The 19882-nt window shown below is 39.4% G+C and overlaps 1 protein-coding gene across 1 annotated transcript; it reads left to right on the forward strand.

Annotated features, from left to right (window-relative positions):
* The first annotated feature begins 1500 nt into the window (after positions 1-1500).
* Positions 1501-13894, forward strand: CEP55 (centrosomal protein 55). Its single transcript, XM_051619796.1, has 8 exons — positions 1501-1683; positions 3338-3622; positions 6509-6574; positions 7350-7491; positions 9473-9786; positions 10445-10513; positions 11361-11486; positions 12494-13894. Exons 1-8 carry the CDS (start codon positions 1501-1503, stop codon positions 12692-12694), a joined length of 1386 nt encoding a protein of 461 aa, XP_051475756.1. The 3' UTR covers positions 12695-13894.
* Positions 13895-19882: the final 5988 nt, after the last annotated feature.

A 19882-nucleotide genomic window follows, 5' to 3' on the forward strand; every position in this document is an offset into this window, starting at 1 on the left:
CCCTTCAGTTGTGCTCTGGAATAATGTTTTACACGGAAGAAATACTACACGCCGAATTTGGCAGATCTCTTGAGAAATTATTAAAGTATCTATGCGTAAGTAAAGAATAATTAAGGTAATATCTGCAAAAATATGAGAAGACCCTCTGTATTCTTTAGAGGCCTATAAATATTTTGTCAACATAAATCCATGCAGTAGAATTAAACAAGGTAAAGCTTACATGGTAAGTAAAAACACCTCTGCTCTAAGCCACCCGTGTCTTCAGCTTTACAGCAGTTTTTCTCAGCTGCAGACCAGATGTTACAAAAACAAGTGATGCACGGTACCACTGCAAGGTATGTTTTTAAGTACAGATGAGAGAAGCCAGCAAGACTGAGCAAAATGAGTCATACGTGGACAAAGTTCAGCCTAGTTTTTATATGGTCATAAAGGAACTATCCTAGCTTATGACTTCGGAAGCCAAGATGGGCCTTGCTTTCTTTCTAAAATGATTACATTTTGGGTAGCTGAGGATTCCTAGGGAATAAAAGGTAATGGAAAGCAAATACATTCAGTGAGGATAAAGACATGGAAGATACAGCACGGAGAAAACCCGCAATACTTGGCTGCAGCACCACGGCGGGTTGTTCCACCCTTGCCCATCCCAGTTCCCGAACAGGTCCCCCAGCTGGAGCGCAGCCAGGGCCCCGGCCAGGCTGACTGCCCGGGCAGCTGGCGGACACGGCCCTTCCTGCCCAACACGAGGCAGCCGCAGCCTCCCGCAGGGCGGCGGAACCATCCGCTGGGAAGCAACGTGAGGTGGCGCTCACCTGCCACCACCGCTCCTTCTGCGGCTGCCCCACAACGCTGAAGGGAGGTCCCCTCAAAGGGCACACTAATTATTGCCCCTCAGAGGACAGACAGACGGACAGACAGACAGACAGACAGACAGACAGACAGACACGGCCGCGGGGCCGCTCGCCCCGGGGCCGCAGCTGCGCCACCGCGCCTCCCGGGGCGGCCCGGAGCACGTGCGCTGCGGCAGGGAAATGAGGCGCGGAGAAGAAAGGCCCGATGCCATTGGCCAGCGCGGTCGCGCCAGCCAATGGGGAGCGCCCTCTCAGGCGCCGCGGAGAGCTCGGGAGCTCCCCGCCAGCCGTTAACGGCCGCCCGGCGCTCGTGCCCCGCTCAGCCCCGCCCCTCTAGCAGCGCCTTCGCGGAAGCATTCTCGGAGCCCTCCTCCTGCCTTCTGACCCGCTGGGGGCGCCGTAGCCGCGGCAGCCCGGGCGGAAGTGACGATCCGGTAGCCGCGGGATTCAAATTCCCGGAAGCAGGGGCGCGCTGGGGCCGCCGCCGTTGGGCGCGTCCCGGCGCCTCCCGTTGCCTCCCGGGCGCTGCGGCGGGGCCGGGCAGCCTGCGCTGGCGGGGCCGGGCTCGCTCTGTGCCGGCAGTCGCGTCCTGCCCGGCGGGAGGGGCTGCTGCGCGTGGCGCCTGCTTCCCTGCTCTCCCTCTGGCTGAGCCATGAGCTCCAGGAGCGCCAAGGAGATGATTATTGGCAAGTGGGGCTTGAAGGCGGGTTCCGCCAGGTCGGAGAATGAACTCGAGAAGTGTAAGGAGGAGAACGCTGCCCTGAGGAAATCGGTGGAGGAAGTCCTGAAAGGGAAGGGCAAAATGACTGATCCGGAAAGGAAGGGGCTCCTGGAGGTGAGGAGGGTGTTTGTGCTCGAGACAGCGTTTGCGATGCCCGGTAAACACCGGGGCTGTCCTGGTGACAGGACAGTTAATGTGAGCTGGAGTGTGTCTGACTTCGTAAGCAAGGTGTCGACCTTTCCTCTTAAACAGTGACATCAAAGTAAGCAAAGTTTTTTGTTTGACACTTTTGTTTTCAAATATTTTTCATGGCTGAACCAATCAAATTGCAATCATTGGTCAAAGCCGTTAAATGCAAAGCTGTGAGGGCAGAAGTGCCAGTTAGTCCATTATGAACTATCTTCACATGTCTAACTGTAAGGAACATTTGGTCCCAGGTAATTATTTTGAGCATTTCTGCAAAGAACATTGTGTTGACAGTTGCCTAAGAGCACGCTAGGAAGTGCTGAGTGTTTGAAATGTATCATCAAGTTTCCACTCAGCTATAGGTAAGCACAACTGCAATCTGTTCACTGCATTATTCTTTCTATACAATCAAAGAACAGAGCCCAATTTCCACGCCTTGTAGTCCATTCAAGGTAGATATGTTGTTGCAGAGAAAAGAAGTTCAGGACTTAGCTAGTGACCAAGGTGCATACTGTCAGGCTTCATAGAAGGATGGGAAAACTTTAAATGGACTTTTTCAAAGCATACAACTAATAGAGTCTAGGCACACTAATATTTCTAGCCTGTTTCTCTACAATAAGGCTTTTCATGTGTCTGTTCTACAGTATCAGTTGAGAAGTGCTGACCCAAGTACCAGTTTTGTCTAGACAGCTCATATACTGTTAATGTGAGGTTCCTAGTTTAAAGGTGGAAATTCACCAGGGATGTTTAGATATAATCAGAACTATCTGGTGTCGATATTTTAATTCCAATGAGGGTTGTGTGGTCTCCAACCACTCTCCAAATTTTTGAAATTCAATTTCTTTCAGTTTCCCTGTCATCTGCTAATGACTTGATGTGAACTTGTATGATTTCAACAGCAACCTTTCTCATGTAAAAGGAACTGCTCTCATAACAGAACTTTCCGTAGAGCCCCAAGGTATCTCAAATGCAGAAGCAATGTTATGTAATAATTACCTGTCCTGGAGGCCTATTGAAAAGAGAGTGCTTATTGATAATGTCTACTAAAGCACACTTTGAAAATAAAAGGAAAACAGGATTCTTCTTCTGAATGCTTTATAAGCACTCTTTAGTAATTTCACTTAATGTCATTTAGTTTGCAAGAGGGCTCTTCTACTTCTGAAAAGCTAGTAAACATGCTAACCAACACCAAGAACTGTATCACCAGTCTTTTCACTGGAAGGGTTCCAGAGTTCTTGTACTGTTTGAGGTTCTTGTACTGTGCTTGAAGGTTCATCCAATGTAGTGATCTGTGTTCATGTGCAAAGCTAAGTAGCTACCAAGTCTATAAAATGTGGTTCTTTGCATTCTTTCCGTGTTTCACCTAATTTGGACTGTTTTTGCTATCACTTGAAATATTTCAAGTGATCACTGTAGCATTGTGATGATCATTATATTAGTCTGTTTTGAGTAAAAAATAATATTCTCAGCTAATTAAAGGCTGAGAGAGAATCTTTCAAAGTGAGTATTCTCTCAAGCTGTTGCAAAACTTGCATTTGTTGCATGTGACACTTATGTCACTTTTGTATTCCATTTCATGTAGAAAATACTTTCCTTTGAAAAAGAAAAAGAGAAATACAACCATCTTCTTGGAGAGAAGGACAAAGAAATCCAAAGCCTGAAAGACAAGCTTAGAACCAAAACCAAGGATGGCGAAGTCTCCTCATTAAAACATCAATTAGAGGAAAAAACAAAGGAAGCAGAAAGGAGAGAAGGGTTGCTTCGTTCTCTATTGGAAGAAATGAGTCAGTTAAAATGTAATTTATCCACAGTTACTGCAAAATGTTCTGAGCTTGAAAACAGAACCGGTGCTTTTCAGGCATCCCAGGTAAGTGCTGAAGGAATGTGGTAGTTGCAGATACCAACTTTAACCTCTTTACAGGTTAGACTTGGAATTTATACCCAATAAGCACCTTATCTGTTACAAAATAGGATGGTCACATCCAACAATAGGTAATGATCAACAGCTCAATGTCCAGATGGAAACTGATGACAAGGGGTATCCCTCAGAGGTCTGTGGTCTCTACTGCGATCAGTACTGTTTAGTATCTTCATCAATGATGTTAGGAGATCAAGTGCACCCTCATTAAGTTTGCAGATGACACCAAGCTGAGTGGTGCAGCTGACAGGTCTAAGGGACAAGATGCCATCCAGACAAACCTGGACAAGCTCCAAGTGGGCCTGTGTGACCTTCATGAGGTTCAACAAGGCCAAGTTCAAGGACTTGCATGTAGGCTGGGGTAACCCCCACTATCAATACAGGCTAGGGGATGAAAGAGTTGTGAGCAGCCCTGAGAAGGACTTGAAGTGCTGGTGTATGAGAAGCTGGAGATGAGCTAGCAGTGTGTTCTTGCAGCCCAGAAAGCCAACCATATCTTGAGCTGCATCAAAAGAAGTGTGCTCAGGAGGTGCAGAAAGTGATTCTGCCCCTCTGCTCTGGTGAGACCCCCACCTGAAGTACTGTGGGGGTGTTAAGCTCTGGTTACTCCTCAGCACAAGACCGGCATGGATCTGTTAAGAGCGGATCCAGAGGAGCCCACAAAAATTATCAGAGGGATGAAACACCTCTGCTATGAGGAAAAGCTGAGAGAGTTGTGGTTCTTCAGCCTGAAGAAGAGAAGGCTCTGGGAAGACCTTATTGTGGCCTTTCAGTGCCTAAAGGGGGCAGGGACTGTAGCAATACGACAAGGCATGATGGCTTTAAACTGAAAGAGGGTAAATTTAGACTAGACTAGATATAAGGAAGAAATTGTTTACAATGAAGATGGTGAAACATTGGCACAGGTTGCCCAGAGTGGTGGTGGATGCCCATCCCTGGAAACATTCAGTGTCAGGTTGGACAAGACTCTGAGCAACTTGATTTAGTTGAAGACGTGCCTGCTTATTGCATGTGGTTTGGACTAGATGACCTTTAAAGATTCTTTGCAACTCAAACTATTATAATATATCTTTCTTCTCCATGCTGCTATAAATCCTCATTTCCTCCTTGGCTGTTCAAATTAGTTGCCTGTACTTTACATGGCATTGTACATGGTAAATACTTCACGGTGGCAGAAGACAGGACAGGAATAATGAGTTACTTCTCCCATTTAAAATGGTTAATAGGTATGATGCCAGGTACTTGGCAACTTTTACAAGTGCATTTAGTTTTCTACAGTTATTTTTCCACTCCGTCTGTACTAACGTTTCATGGAAAATGTAGTAGTAGTACCTCATTAAGTAGCACCTGGTAACTGGTGCCTGTAAATTTTGTCCAGTTTTTGACCAGCAGATGGTGCTGGTTCCCCAGGCTCTACAGGGAAGTTGAGTAATTTCCAGAAGTAGACAAATATAGAGGAGAATATCCTTATCTACTAATATTTAGTAATAATCCATTCATGTATAATTTTTAATAATGCAGTATCTTGGGAAATACTGCTTTAAATGCAATGCGTGAACAATTTCAAGAGACTTTGAACTTTGTTAGAGAATTTAAAATGTATGTTAATTCAAGAGATTTCCATGATATTTTTGCTGGTGAACTACCAAAATATCCATCAGTTTAAAATCAGAATTTTCTTTTAGATTTTTTACTGATGTATCAATAAAGGAAAATAATTGATTGATGTTTTGACTGGCTGTCTTGGAAAACTTGAAAATAAGACTAGCAATGCTGCTTGAAACCGCTAGGTGGCATATAAACAGCAGATATACCCTGAAATTTAAACAACAGTTGTATAAAACAATTTTGAGAGTTTTCACTGAGACAGAGCTCTGTTTATAGAAAAGGAATCTGAGCACTTTTAGTGTCTCTAAATCCTATTTTTATTAGGAAGTGCTAAAGCTTAATAATTGCATTTAAAGCTATCCTGTACTTTTTTCAGCTATAAACCTTGTTCTAAATCATGTTCCAAGAAACACAGGAAAACTTTGGGAAAATATAGCTTGGATTTGGGTAGTAATCTATATTTCTTTTAAGTCCTTTGTGATTTATATTAACACAATTTCAAAAAGCTTTCTATTATGCAGTGAATAAACATATCAGCTTATGAAAGAAATATAACTGTTTAACTGTTTAGTTTTAGATGGGTCTACAGAATTCTCCAGCTCATACTTTAAGCACTCTACTGTAGATCAGGTCTCAGAAAACCAGTCTCTGTGTCTTTATTGTTCCAGACAGGCTTGCATGGTTTCCTAGGTGTGTATAATCCTCCTGTTATCCCAATGAAGCTAGCTTTCCAAGGTCTCTATCTTTCCCCAACAACTCCTATAGGTCTAGCTCATTGTAAAACATACAAGGATACAAAAATAGAATATTTACCTTTTTTGTGTATTTAAATAATACCCTAAATATCTTAATTTCTCAGAAGCTCTCCTGCACCCTTCAGCATTTTCAACATAGCAATTCTGCAGAAGAAAAATGATACTTTTCTTAGGAACTGTTTTAATATGAGTTGCAGAGTTATACAATAAATGAAATGTAAATCTTCATCCTGTTATCTTCTAGGAGATTTTATTTTAAATCTAAGAAATGGTTTTCTACATAAATTAGATCACTTTAAAACAACCAACACAAGCAAGAAGCACTACAAAGATCTTTAAATATTTGTGCATCTGTTTTCCATTTAAAAAATATCCATATGCTATTTATGTGAGATTAATAGTTGTACAGGACTAGTGTCACTGTTTCTGCCATCTATTCATCAAGAACAATTAACAGGTTCTTTCTCTGCAGGAAGCTGTTGCAAACAGTACTGGATCACCAACTAATCTTCACGAAGTTGAAAAACAACTGAAAGATGTAAGTTTCATGTACAATGTTGCAAATGCAAATAGTAGATTAAAAAATATATACATTTTTGGGTAGTATGGGACCTCAGAGGGTATGCTTACCTTTAAAACATAATATCTAAAATTATTTTGTGACAAGACAACAATTTAGATTTAAAAAGACTTGTTAAAAAAAAAAAGACAATATTTCCAACCTCTGAAAAGCTTTGCTTGGAACATCAGAACGAAGTGGTTGTTGACAAAACAGTGGCCCCAAATGACCTGGTCTGACCTCAGTGCTGATGCTGCCTGGGATAGCATGAGGTTGGGGTTGGATTAGAAATGTTTTGAGGTCCCTTCCAACCTGAATAATCTGATCCAATCGGATATAAAATCCATGTCCTTGTTCTTACAAACTTCTAGTTGCAATGATAGTTTTAGTTTATTTCATTTTCAAGATCTGTTACCTTATGTCTCATATTTGAGATTGAAAGGTTAATTCTTCATTATCTGGGCATGACTCATGAAAGCCTTTGTTTTTAAGTAATTTTCCCATTCCAAAAAATAAGCCAATCAGTGTATAATACTGCTGCAATTTTAATTTATGCTCAACAGTGTCATTTATCCTTCTAAATTAAGACTGCTGTTGTTATACAGAGATTACTACAAATTGCAGCAGCATTAACTAGCTTATCTTTAAACTGTATAAAATATATATTTTTAACATTTTTGAGACAACTAATACTTTTAATATCTGATAAATTGCCGGAGATTTTTTTGTGGTTCTAATGTTCCTTTTTGTGAAGGCTCTTGAGAAGAACCAACAGTGGCTACTGTATGACCAGCAACGTGAAGCATATGTCAGGGGACTGCTTGGAATGATATTTGAACTTCAGCAGAAGTCAGGAATAGTCAGCCAACAAGAACGTAAAGAATTCAATTTGGAAGGTATCAACTTTTTTTCCCCACAGGTGACCAAAACCATAATTATCTATAGAGTAAGGTGTTTGTTTTTTTTTTTTAAAACATTGTAGCACAATTAAACAAAATCAAGACTTTCTTCTCAACATTTTGGTTTCCTAAAAGTAAAGCTGGTTAAGTACAATTTCTTTGCTTCTTTTTATCTAGCTACATTACTTGATTGACAGTAGTTCATGTTCTTATCTTCCTCAAAGAGGAAGCCTTGACACTCTATTAGCAACCTCTCTGTTTGTGGAAAGTGTTGAGGCAAATATAGGTATGTCTCCCATCCTTCAAAGTACACTTTCAACCTAGATAAAAGCAGTATTAAGGATTTATTAGCCAGGTGTGGATCAGGTTTTTTACTTTTTTTTTTTCAAAATAAATATTATAAAAATGACTCAAGACTGCCATGTTCTTTACTCACCTGAGCAATTCTTACAGAGCATGAAAACCTGTGGTAGGTTTTGGCAGCTATCCAAGCCAGGGTTTCGCAATATGGATCTGGCCACCTTTAGCTCACTTCCTTGTGGGATGAAATTAAAATCATGTTGAACAGAAGAACCAGAAGGAGTTGGTTTGCTTTTCTTATTATCAAAGTATTGATTTCACATGTGCTGCAACTGACTTGCAAGGCAAATTCACTAAAGAAAACTAGCATCATCTGGAGGAGTAGAAGTATGCCCACAGACACCACACACTAATTAATGTGCAGTGGCTTGTTTTTTATATTACTGCTTGAATCTTTATGCAAAAGAGTAAAAAATAGCAATTTTGTTTTGGTACTGTTTAGAAATCTCTGAACAGCATCTGAGAGGGAGGCAGACTGAAGTAGCTCACCAGATGTAAATCATGAGTTTTAATCATTGCAGTCAAAGCTTTGTTGTCAGAGCAGCCAGGAGAGTAGGATTAAGGGTATAAGAAAGTTTCCCTCCTCGAGCAGGTAGACAGCAGCAGAAATCCAAGTTTCTAGCTATAGAAGTAGAAAATACATATGACTGCTTTTTCCAAGGAAAAACTTGGCATATCGCTGCAGAACTCATCAGCCTACAAGGGAGTATTTCTAATGAGAAGCTAAGGTTTAGCTCCTAGTTGAGGGGAGGGAGAATGGTTAAGCAAGAATTTTCCCCAGTAAAGGACACTTTGAAGAATGAGGGAAGCCTTCAATAGGAAATGTACAAAGTCAACATATTACCATGCCAAAAATCAGCAAAGCCTGTGAAATCATGCATTCCTTGTTCTGCTTTTGGGTGTATTTTTTATTGCTACTGAATTTCTGCAGACTGCCTCCTTTTTTGTCTTCCTCCCTACCAAACTTTTCTTGGATCAACAAGCAGAGATTTTCCAAACTCTGGTTTAAGTAACAGTCACTAGCCAAGAAGCAGGCATTTTTTATTAAACCCCTATTCTAATCCCTTTTATTTGCAATTTAGAAGTAAATGATAGCATATAATTTAAGAAGATATTCTGCAAAAGACAATGGATAGTCTGGCTTTAGTTAACAGTGGTGAAGTAGGGCCCATCAGGTCCCAAGGTATCTCTGGGGAGAGAGTAATGCCAGAACCTTGGCTAAGGAGTCTAAGTCTGGAAGTGAGACTCTAGTGTCTTTGGGCCTTGTTTCCTGTGCATTAGTATAATGCATGAAGCCATGTAAGAGCTGTGTGTGGATCATAGAGCTTGTGAAGTCAGTGCAAAGGATGTAACATTGCTGTAATTGTTAGTGAAGGAAGTGGCTGTAGAACAGAATACTGCGTGCAAGCCAAGCTGCAGTTTTCCAGGTAACTACATTGGGAAGGAGACATTACTGCATTAGAAGTATTGAAAGCAGTTTTAAAGTTGAGTGCCAATCTGAGCTGTGTAGCCTAGAGTATTTCTGTGAGTATGCCTTAAAATGCTGTGAAGGATTTGGTGTTCTGATTTTTAAGTTATTTCCCTCTGTAACTATCTCAATTATTTCCGACTCATTAAGGTCATCTACAAGAGGAAAAGCAAAAATATTATGACCAGCTGTTACTAACTGCTAAAAGTGATCTCAAGACTGAAAGAAACACTGTAACACAACTGAGATCTGAACTTACTGAATTCAAAAAGAAGTATGAAGAAATGCAACAAGAAATAATGAGTTTAAATGCCTTATTGCAGTCGCAACAGGTTGCTGAAATGAAGACTCTAGAAAATGAAAATAAGATTAGAGAAAAAGTGCAGAGACTGAAACACGAAAATGAAGCTATTAAAGGACAGCTCAGAGAAGAAATGAAAAAGTCTGAAGATCTTTTATGTCAAGTAAGTGGATGGATTTTACATTCAAGATCATTAGCAAATAATATAGAGAGCTGAAAAGTCGTAATTAATCAGAATGGACCAACACTCACTTGCTCTGGTAACTGCTTTCCACATATAGACTCATATCCTTGTGGTTAAAATGAAATTATTTCTTTGGGTTTTCATTCAAACCAATAGTTGCGTGAAATTTATTTGTTAAAACACAAATAACTTACTTTTTCACTTATTTCCCTGGTTTTGTGGGATACAAGAGGGACAGTGAGAGAATATTTAATTGATTCTAATCAAATTCATCCTCAAGGTAATAATAAATGTTTTTTTTTAACATCATAGCATGTTAATGCAGATGTAAGTTTTGGTTTTATATTTTTGTCTGTATCCTAGTAATTACCTAGGAAAGTTTAGTTTGATTTTTTTTGAACTATAACATCTTCCTGCATTCCCCCTGCTCAATGCAATGATAATGTTTCACTGGGGTTTTCCCCAGAGCAGTAGAGATATTCAAATTGGGTTTGGCTGTTGCATAACAGGCATACATTTTTCTCTGGGCATTGGAACAGAAAAGTTTACTTCCTTCCCTTTTAGATTCATTATTTGTTGAGCTTATTAACTGTTGTATAAGGAAGTTCTTTATTCCAAATGTTTTTCTGCCTTGTAGCTGCAACTTCTTCGTAAATTGTTGCTCAAACATCAAGAACATGCTAGGATAGCTTTGTTGGAACAACAGGTACTGAATTATATGCTAAGATGCTGATACTTAATCTGTGTTATGCACAAAGGTTTCTAGGCTAACTTTTCAAATTTAAGAGTAATATATTACATAAAGTATTATTAGACATGAATACTCAACAGTGAATAAACTCCTGATGCTTCTAAAATCTTGAAGTTTTTATGTATCTGTCAAGAGGAAAATGTGTAACCTTTCACAGAAGAAGAGGGTGTAATCAAACCTGATGCTATTTTCTCCACAATCCCTTGTTCAACTGTACAGTCTCAACTGGTATGGGAAACATCCTAAAACCAACCAGCTTATTGAAGATTTTTAATATACTCTTCAAAAAATTACACAAATAATTGCAGTGTCATCTTTTCAATCTTTATTTTTTCCATACAGATCTAATTTATGTTACTGGGGAAAGAAAAGGCATTTTATTTGCTAAGCTTGGGTGTGCAGTGTTACCTATAGTTTCTGTCCAAACTGTCTTGCTATAAGAATGATCCTGGAGTAGAAACTGGTTTTAATGAGAACTCACACTATATGCTTTTCTATGAACAGTTCAGTTTAAGACTGCAAGACAGCTTGAAATAATCTCCAACCAAGTAACTTCAATCTTCACCTCTACTAAGGGAGAAGATTTTCATAATTGGTCATATATGAATTTCACTGTAGTGAAAGCAGCAAGTAATGTATATATATTTAAAATCCCATTTTATTATATGATAGCAGAGTAAAACTTACTTTAAATATATAAAGGGGAAACATTTCTCTCTTCCTTATACCCTCCCCACCCCCTCCCCCCACATCTTAATAATTCTGACTTTAATCTTTGCTTTTCATTTCTGGGGGTTGCCAGGTCCACATATGCACCACAGACTTGGAGAATGAAAAGCTTGATCACCAGAAACTGCAGCATCAGTTAAACAAAGTACATAAGGAACTGCGCAAGGCCAGGGAGCAAATAACCCGTCTGGACCCTCTGGTATGTACTGTATAGCCTGCAGTTAAATTTAGTCAGGAATTTTGCATAAATGTGCATCTTTTAACTTTGGGATCTTATTTCAAGTGTCATGGGTCTTCAATGTCACCAGATATTCACTGCAGGCCCTTAGATCCTTTAGGTATGTAGCCCCAAGGTGCAGAACCCATGTCAGTTAGCTAGGCATCACTATCCTCTACAGCATGCACTGAGATCCAGGAGATCCCGAACAGTCAGGTTCCTGAGCAGGGTACATAACTATTTTATATCACAATGTATATCTAGTCTTGCAACAGTATGCTGCTACTGAGACTTGCTGCTAGTGAACAGGACACAAGCCTTAAATATAGAGGCTGAATTTCTCTGACACTAGATGGGTGGCTCATTAAAATCTGAGGTTTTTTTCATTTTCAAAAAGACAAGCTCCTTGCTACAATTAAAAAGGTCATTTGTTGTATTGTGAGGGCCATGATCTGTTTGCCTTTTATTATATAAGCCCAAAGAAGGCCACCTAGATTTGAGCCATAGACTTAATAAAGAAATTAATAGGGGAAGTATTAAACAAGTAATTGTTCTGTCATATCTGGGATTGCCCTAATCTTGAGCAGAAATGCATTCTGCCTACTGGTCCTTCTGGAACTCTACAGTAAGGTACCTTGTAAGATTAGGTGCTAAGAAGCCAGAGGCGTAGCTGTCAAATAGACAGCCAAGTGCCTTTTACAGTAATGGACAGCCTTCACACATGGGAGCTTATGGGATCTGCAGGAGAAGAGAAAATTAGTGCAGAGTTTTTGGGAAGATAACAAGGCAGCATCCTAAATAGAGGTGACTGGAGGCATCATTTTGTTAAGGAAAGACAATGTGTGAGTAGCTAGGAAGATAGCTGGAGAAGGATTCACACTCAGACACTGTGGGGAAACCTGTCTCAAATAGTCTGCAGAGAATTGAAATGTGGTGTAAGAATTGTCCAGCAGGCCCTGTTATTAACATGAATCTGTATCTGCATTTAGCCATCTTCAAAACATGTGGTACCACAAGAAGATATGCAACCTGTGTTTGAAGAGAAGCTGACCATTTATGACAGAAGTCCTTCCCCGAAACATTCAAGCCTTCTTGATGAAAGTTTTCTTGAGTGTCCCAAATGTAAAGAGCAGTATCCAACGAGCCAGCATAGAGAATTACTAGCACATATTGACTTCTGTACAGCTTGAGCTAGAAATGGACTTATATTTGCTTTATACACACTGCCAATATGCTCTTCTACAAAAGCAAAGGATCTTTTAGAGCTTTTTTTCTTAAGGTTATTTAAAGGACTACTGTATTATAATTCAGTTGCACAAAAACATTACAGTAATTTATTTGGCCTCAAGTATTTTACCTGACTTTTTTTGCAAAAAAAAAAGGCTACTGCATTTTAGGTTTGAAATTAATTTTTTTTTAGACTTATTATTTTTTTGCACTATTAAAAAAGAGAACAGTAAAAGCACACCTTTTGGGTCTGACCAAGAATGATGAACTAAGGAGTAAAACAGAAATTGTTTCAGAATCTCAAGGCTTTGCTATGAGGGAAACTGTCTTAATTTCATACCTGTCTTTCTAAACATTTTTTAAATTAAAGATAACTGTGCTTTTCATTGCAGCCTAATAATTTTGATCTCTAATGGCACTACTTTTGGAAGTTTAAGTTGTCTTTTAACAGCACATTAATCAGCTAGTGCTGTATTCCCAGTTGCATACTTGGCATAGTTTCTGCAAAAGGAAATTCTGTTCTTTTATGTATTATAGATGAAATAAGTTTGCCTGCTATGGGTCAGCAGTATTCTCTTCAATAGGTCTGAGGCCTTCTTCAATTAGCATAGAACACTCTCTCATTAGAAGCTGGTACTGTAGAGGAAGACTAGTACAGTTGATAATGTTGTAACCTTTAAAATTTTTTCTTCATTCCAGCACTTCTTCTGAACTTCAACAATGCAGTTAGTCCTGCTTGCTAAACGTTAACACTTAAGAACAAAAACCCTTTACTGATAAATTTATACACATCAGTGTGGTATATGTTGAAAAATAAAAAAATTACATTAAAGTGCATCAAAAGACCTATTTTGAAGGCAGAATGACAAATATTGCCATCACTTACATGTGACTAAAACCAACTATAAAACTCCAGCCCCATAAAACACGCAGATCACATCACAGCTTTTTTCACTCTTCAGAAGCTACGGAGTCCAAGAATGAAAATTTTTTTTATCCTAAAATTAAATTAACAAGAAAAAGGTCTGCTGTGCTCCTCTTTCTAGTTATGTGTAGGAAAGAGACGTTTGTGCCTAAGGAGCTCATCTTAATGCTAAGATTTAACTGAAACTTTAGTTCTTTGTAAGGCAGGAAGTAATTAAAAAAAATTCAAGCACCTTGTATCTGTGATTTCAGCAGTCTTCTGAGTTGTGTCCATTGCAGATATTTGAATTTCAACATAGCGGAAATTGTGTGAGGCTGTATCATTTGAAGATGCTGGTCCAGGGAAGTTTCTGCATTAATATAAAGGGTTCACCAATACTAGCGTGTTTATAAATCCTGGCTTTCACATAATGTTCTTTGTAAAGAGCAAGGGAATGACGTGCTTTTGATGCAGTGTGGTGTGGTTGGAAAGACAGCTAAACTGTGCATAACATTTTTTACACAAGGAGAGCTTCTTATGAAATAATAACAATTGAAATCTTATTCTTGTATCAAAATGTATCAACTTATAATAATATACTTGCTCGTGCAGCTTTTTTTCTTATTCTTAGTTTTGATAACCTTCTTTCACACAGTTATTTGCCATGTGCCAGTAACTGTACTACATATACTTAGACAAACTATAAAATAAACCACTTATCTTTAACTGTGCAGATAAAAAGTGGCAGGGAGGCACAGTGCTGGTTACGATGCAAAAGAATCATGCTGAGCGGCACAAATACTTGGAGATCTTGGGATGTCACTGTTCACCTGGCAAAGAATGCTAACATAAAAGGTGCAGTGTTTTCAGGAAAATAAGGGGGAATATTGCTCTCAGGGTAGCAAAGAGAGGTGTGTTTACAAGTGATGAAAATGTAGCAGTAGAGGAGCTCTGGGCATTTCCATTTTAATCTGACAATCAATTTGTCTATTAGTTTCCATATCTTGTAATCTGACTGAACTGTTAAGATTAGAGTAACAGTTGTGGCTATGGTTTTACTTTAAAGGTAAGCAATTGTCTACAGATACTGAATCTTTATGTTAGAGCAATACAAGCTTCTAGGTGGAATACTGTATCCAATTTTAAATACTGTACTTTGAGAACAATTTAGACTAATGTGAATGTAGTAGATGTCTTTCAGATTTCTGATAAAATTCATTAAAGAATCAGGGTTATGCAGTCTAGAAAGGACCATAAAGAAAAATTGCACACAGAGGAAAGAAAGTCTTCCTCTGCTCAGTGGGACAAGTAACAAGCTTGAAATTGCAATAGGAGAAATTTCAACATAAGGAAAATCATTCTGATTGTTGGAATAGATGAGCAGTGAAACACAACTTACGGAGGCTGAAAAATCTCTGCCACTGGAGATTCACAGGGATGCTTATCTAACTATCTAAGCTATTCCTGACAGGTGAGTCTGCGTTGGGTCAGGAATGTCAGCTGGATGATTTCTCACAGTCCCTTGAGGCCTTATTTTTAATGATACATATAGACATGCAAAAAATACACAAAAAGGTTTAAATTAAAAACAAACAAACATCTAACACACTGGTCATTCTGCACTCACTCTTCATGTTGTTTTATCCAATGCAAAATTAGCAGCTAGAGCACCAGAAGTCAATGTAACAGTTTAACTTCTCCTTGTTTCTCAAATGGAAAATAATTGGCATTCCTATGTCTGTATAAACTTCTAGTCTGAGTAGACAAAGTTACTTTGAATCAATATTTGTACTTGTGCATCTCAACCCTGCTGGAAAACAAGATAAATGACACAAGTGCAACTTGATGTCACTTAATTCCCTAGTGTTGGGAAGTGCCTTGTTCCCACATTGTTCTAATCAACAGTGTCATTGTGTTTATTCTTTTGCATTTGGGAGTTTGGGCTCCCTTCCATACAGTGCCCAGGAAAAGGATTCAGGAAGCCAGTGTACTGAGTGGGAGCTAACCAAGCCAGCCAGTGAGAAACATGACTCCTGAAGAGTGGCTAGGTATGCAGAAAGGAGGTGCTGCTGAGGATTCACAGATATAAATTATTGTCTAGCACTGACAAATGAGTTCTTGAGAAAAAAAAAAAGTAGACTTAAACAGGACCCATATCCATGAAGCAAGCACTTCCCCTTACATATAGTCCCCCTTCAGGCCTGGAACAGAGCTGTCCCAGTAGTCAGGGACACAGATTCATTTTGCTATCTCCCTTACCCACCAAAAGCTTAAGTATTTCATAGGGAATCAATAGTTTCAAAAATAGCAAGTTAAGGTGCCTCAAAATATCCTGTAAGAAACAAGCCTGGAACCTTACCATAGTGATATCCAGCTGGCTTCTTGACAGAAGTGCAACCAGGTTTTATTTCCCTAATCAACTTAAAACTGGTGAAGGAGCCCACTGCATCAGCAAAAGCACAAGTTTTATCAATGTAACAAGTGTGATCAGGTCAGTATTCTGTAATTCAACTAGACAGAAAGCTATACAGCCTTATTCAGACATCCATGCTTTCTGGACATAGTTTATGAAAGTATCTAAGTCATGTGTCTTTACTTATTTCATATTAAATTATAATGCAACCAGACCCCAAACAGCCTCTGATAATGCAAAGCATGAACAGTGTGGGAAATACCATGATTTAGCACTACACTTGGGAAGTCAGACAAGTTTACAGTGGAATTTAAAGTGTTGTCTGTATTCCCTCTCACTGGTATTTCAAGAATAGTTTTTCTGTTTCTCCAGCCCTAGTTTAATGTTAGCAAAGCCCAAGCCTTGCCTTCCAATATGGACATATTTTCTTTGCAGCAGACAAGCACACTGTATGACTTATTTCAGAAATGCTTGACTTTTAAAAGTAAAGCTTTCAATTCTGACCTGAAGAACTCTTGTTCCTCCCAACAAGTTACTCTTCTAAGGTAAGTCATAAGGCAAAGAAAGCAAGCTGATTCTCCTTAAACATCACCAATAAGAGCATTCTCTAATTGCTGGGTTCTTGAGTATGAGGGAAAATGATGTTTGTGATCTCCACAGCATCTGCAGCCCAACAAACCGATGTGTTCAGGGAGTGTCTGAGTTCAAATGAGCAAGAGAAGCTGGTGAAAAGTTTTCCTTGTAAATCCTTCTGAGGCATACCATAATATTTGCTTGTATGGCTCTGCATCCAAGCTCATCAGAAGAAATGTACAGAACTTTATGTACACCTGAAAGTTAACAAAGGTTAACAAAGGCTCTGGCAGGGGGGTTGGACTATATGATCTTTCGAGGTCCCTTCCAACCCCTAGGATTCTATGATTCTATGGTTCAGCAGCACTTAAATATCAGCCTGTAATTTTCCACGCAAATTTTGCCCAGGGCCTCAATTCCTTGGTGAGAGTCTTCTACCTGATCCTACAATGTCCAAAGGAACCATTCTGATACCCTGTATTTATTGATAAAACTACTCAAATCTATGGGCTAGATGTAATACAGTTCTAAAACTATTAAGAAACAACCTCATTTAGTTAGAATAGTCTCACTGGAGCTAAGTCACCCTGGTGGAGCTTGTTTAGCATGTAAAATCACAGAGACCATGACTTTTCGGGGGAATTCTCTTACATGGATTATATACTTATATTTGCATTTGGTTCAGAGAGAAATCCCTCCCTTACTCTAAGTCATGAGGAAATTGCTTTTGACTGAGGTGTTGATCAGTAATGCTGCTTCTACATCCTGAAACTGCAGTGCCACTGGCATGCACCTTGGGAAGCATGCCAGCTTCTGGTGGATACTGATCACAGGAAAATGAGACTCCCCAGAAGAAACAGTGATGTGCTCACTCAGAAGAAATAGGGACTAGCTCTTGACATGATCACACAGATCCATAGAACGATTTGATATTTTCAGTGCACACTGGAGTGGGTGAGCTTGCTACTATTTCAAGACATCAGATGCATTTATATTTGTGCTACAAATTTAAAATTGTCCCTTTGTGTAAAAGGCTTCAGCTCACTGATAAGCTCACAGTTAGTGAGCAGTTAAAAAACTTCTTAAAAAGCAAAATAAATCAAAACAGATTTGATTTGTATTTGAAACAAACCTTAAAATGGCATAACTTCTAAGCACAGAATTAATAGTGTCTAGAAGCAGAACAACTGCAGCATGGTATGTAAAAGCAAAATTAAAATAGCCAACCTTGCTTGCAATTTATGCTAAAACCTTTTTTATATAGACACAGCTTGAGTCACCTGCAAGCTTGGAACCTCTTTTGTGAAGACAGCCAACACTTTTAATGCAATGAATTTGAATTACTTAGCAAACATTAAATCTGCAATATATCTGTTACAGAAGTCTGTACTATTTGCTTGCTGTGATACAGGTGCACGAAAATAGACCCAAAGACTTGAACACCAATCTACATGCAACAGGATGCATAAATGAGACAAAACCCATGACTAGGTCATGTCCAAAGGGAACAAGAACCCCTGCCTCCAGGAATCACCTAGCCCAGGAGGTCAGTCTCTCTGGGAACATTTCTTATGCCCAAGAAATGAGTAAGCTTAACTATGCCCATCTGTCATGACAGTTCATAGTTGTCAGGGGAACAATCTGAAAAACAGAGCTGTACTCAGGCTAACACAGCCCTTATCTGCTGTAGAGAAAGCACAAAAGCACAGACTCAGGCTTTCATTCAGGACAAAAAAAATCACAAAAAGGGAAACAAGATTTTTCCCCACTAGCGTAGCTAACCAGCGCCACAGAGGTCGCTGCAACTTTCATTTAACCTACAACAATGAAATCTGAGTTCACTCCATGTTTCACCACTTCTAAGCATAAACGAGTACATAGGTTGAATAAAATTACGTAGGTTAAGCAATCATAACAGGTTTCCAAGCATTCTGTTAATCACTTCCTTTTCATATGCACATGTGGAGCATATACTGCACACAGCATCCACCTATTACTGTAATGCCAGAGTAGTTCCATTGAGGTTATGATTCCTCCCTTCCTCAGATTTCACGTTGTGATGGTTGCTATGACTGTAACTACCCAACAGCAAATACAGCTTTTGTACTTCATGGGAGGGAAAAGAAAACTACTTTTTTAGATAATGGATCCATTAGACCCATGAGTAATCAGACTGTTTTTGTTTCTGCAAGGAGCTTCCACTCATTTGATAAAACCCCACAGAAACATGCAGGTCTCTTCACACCTCTGCTGTCCCAAGGCACAGGATTTTGTACACAGATGAGTGTGAAACTGACTCACTAACAGCACACTTGAAGCATCATTTTGCTTTGGTTCTCAAGATCAAATAAGCGGCTTATGCCAAGTAAGGTCTTCATTCACTCCTAAGGACCAAAGCTAAAGGTGATCCTTCCTAATGAACATCAAGGGTCTATTCATTTATCTGTGCTACCACTTCCAGCTGCCCCCACCCATCCTGTTAATGCCTTCCAAGTTTTCACACAGGTACAAGCAGACTTCTAAGGATGGCTCTTTCCCAAATCCCAGCCTCTGTTCAGAGCTGACCACATTCCTGCTGCTGCCAGCTGGCCAGAACTTCAGGGCTAGCTTGTCAGACTGCATAATGTCCCAGACCTGTGAGGTTCTGGCAAATGGAATGCACCTGCTGTATTTCAAGATTTGCTAATCATTTCACAGAATCAGCCCATAGCAGAGCTAAGATAAATTGTGGAAAGATATGTCAAATTTTCATTATAACTAGGAATAATAATCCTCAGTAGTTCTACTAAATTTGCTGAAACTTTTGCAATATGGGTACACAGTTTTTTCTCCCAGCAAATAAAGTAGAATAAAATACGAGTTTTGAGACACTTGCCAGTCACTTGTGTTGCAGGCTGCCAAAAAAAAAACGTTGGAAGTTCTCTTTTTGTCTTAATTTGAGTTCATAGGTCATAGCAGCCACCCACTTAACAGCAAATCTGCCCACATTACATACTGTCCAAAGAAATCAGCAGGAATTAGTAGGAGTGTCTCATCCATCTGTTTAAGCTGTCCTGTAAACTCCCTTTGATGAGACAGCACAGATAGTTAGAACCACTTACAGCCCAAAAGAAAACATGCTAATTCAAATAAAGGTACATTCTGCACTGCCAAAGATGTGGGAAGCAGTCCAGGAAAGATCTCACTCTTGTCACTCCTCATTAGGAGATTGCCCCTTAGAAAGACCAAGTTTCTGGAATCCCCACTAATCTGGAATCTCCA

Source organism: Apus apus, chromosome 4 (assembly GCF_020740795.1).
Source record: "Apus apus isolate bApuApu2 chromosome 4, bApuApu2.pri.cur, whole genome shotgun sequence".
NCBI lineage: Eukaryota > Metazoa > Chordata > Aves > Apodiformes > Apodidae > Apus > Apus apus.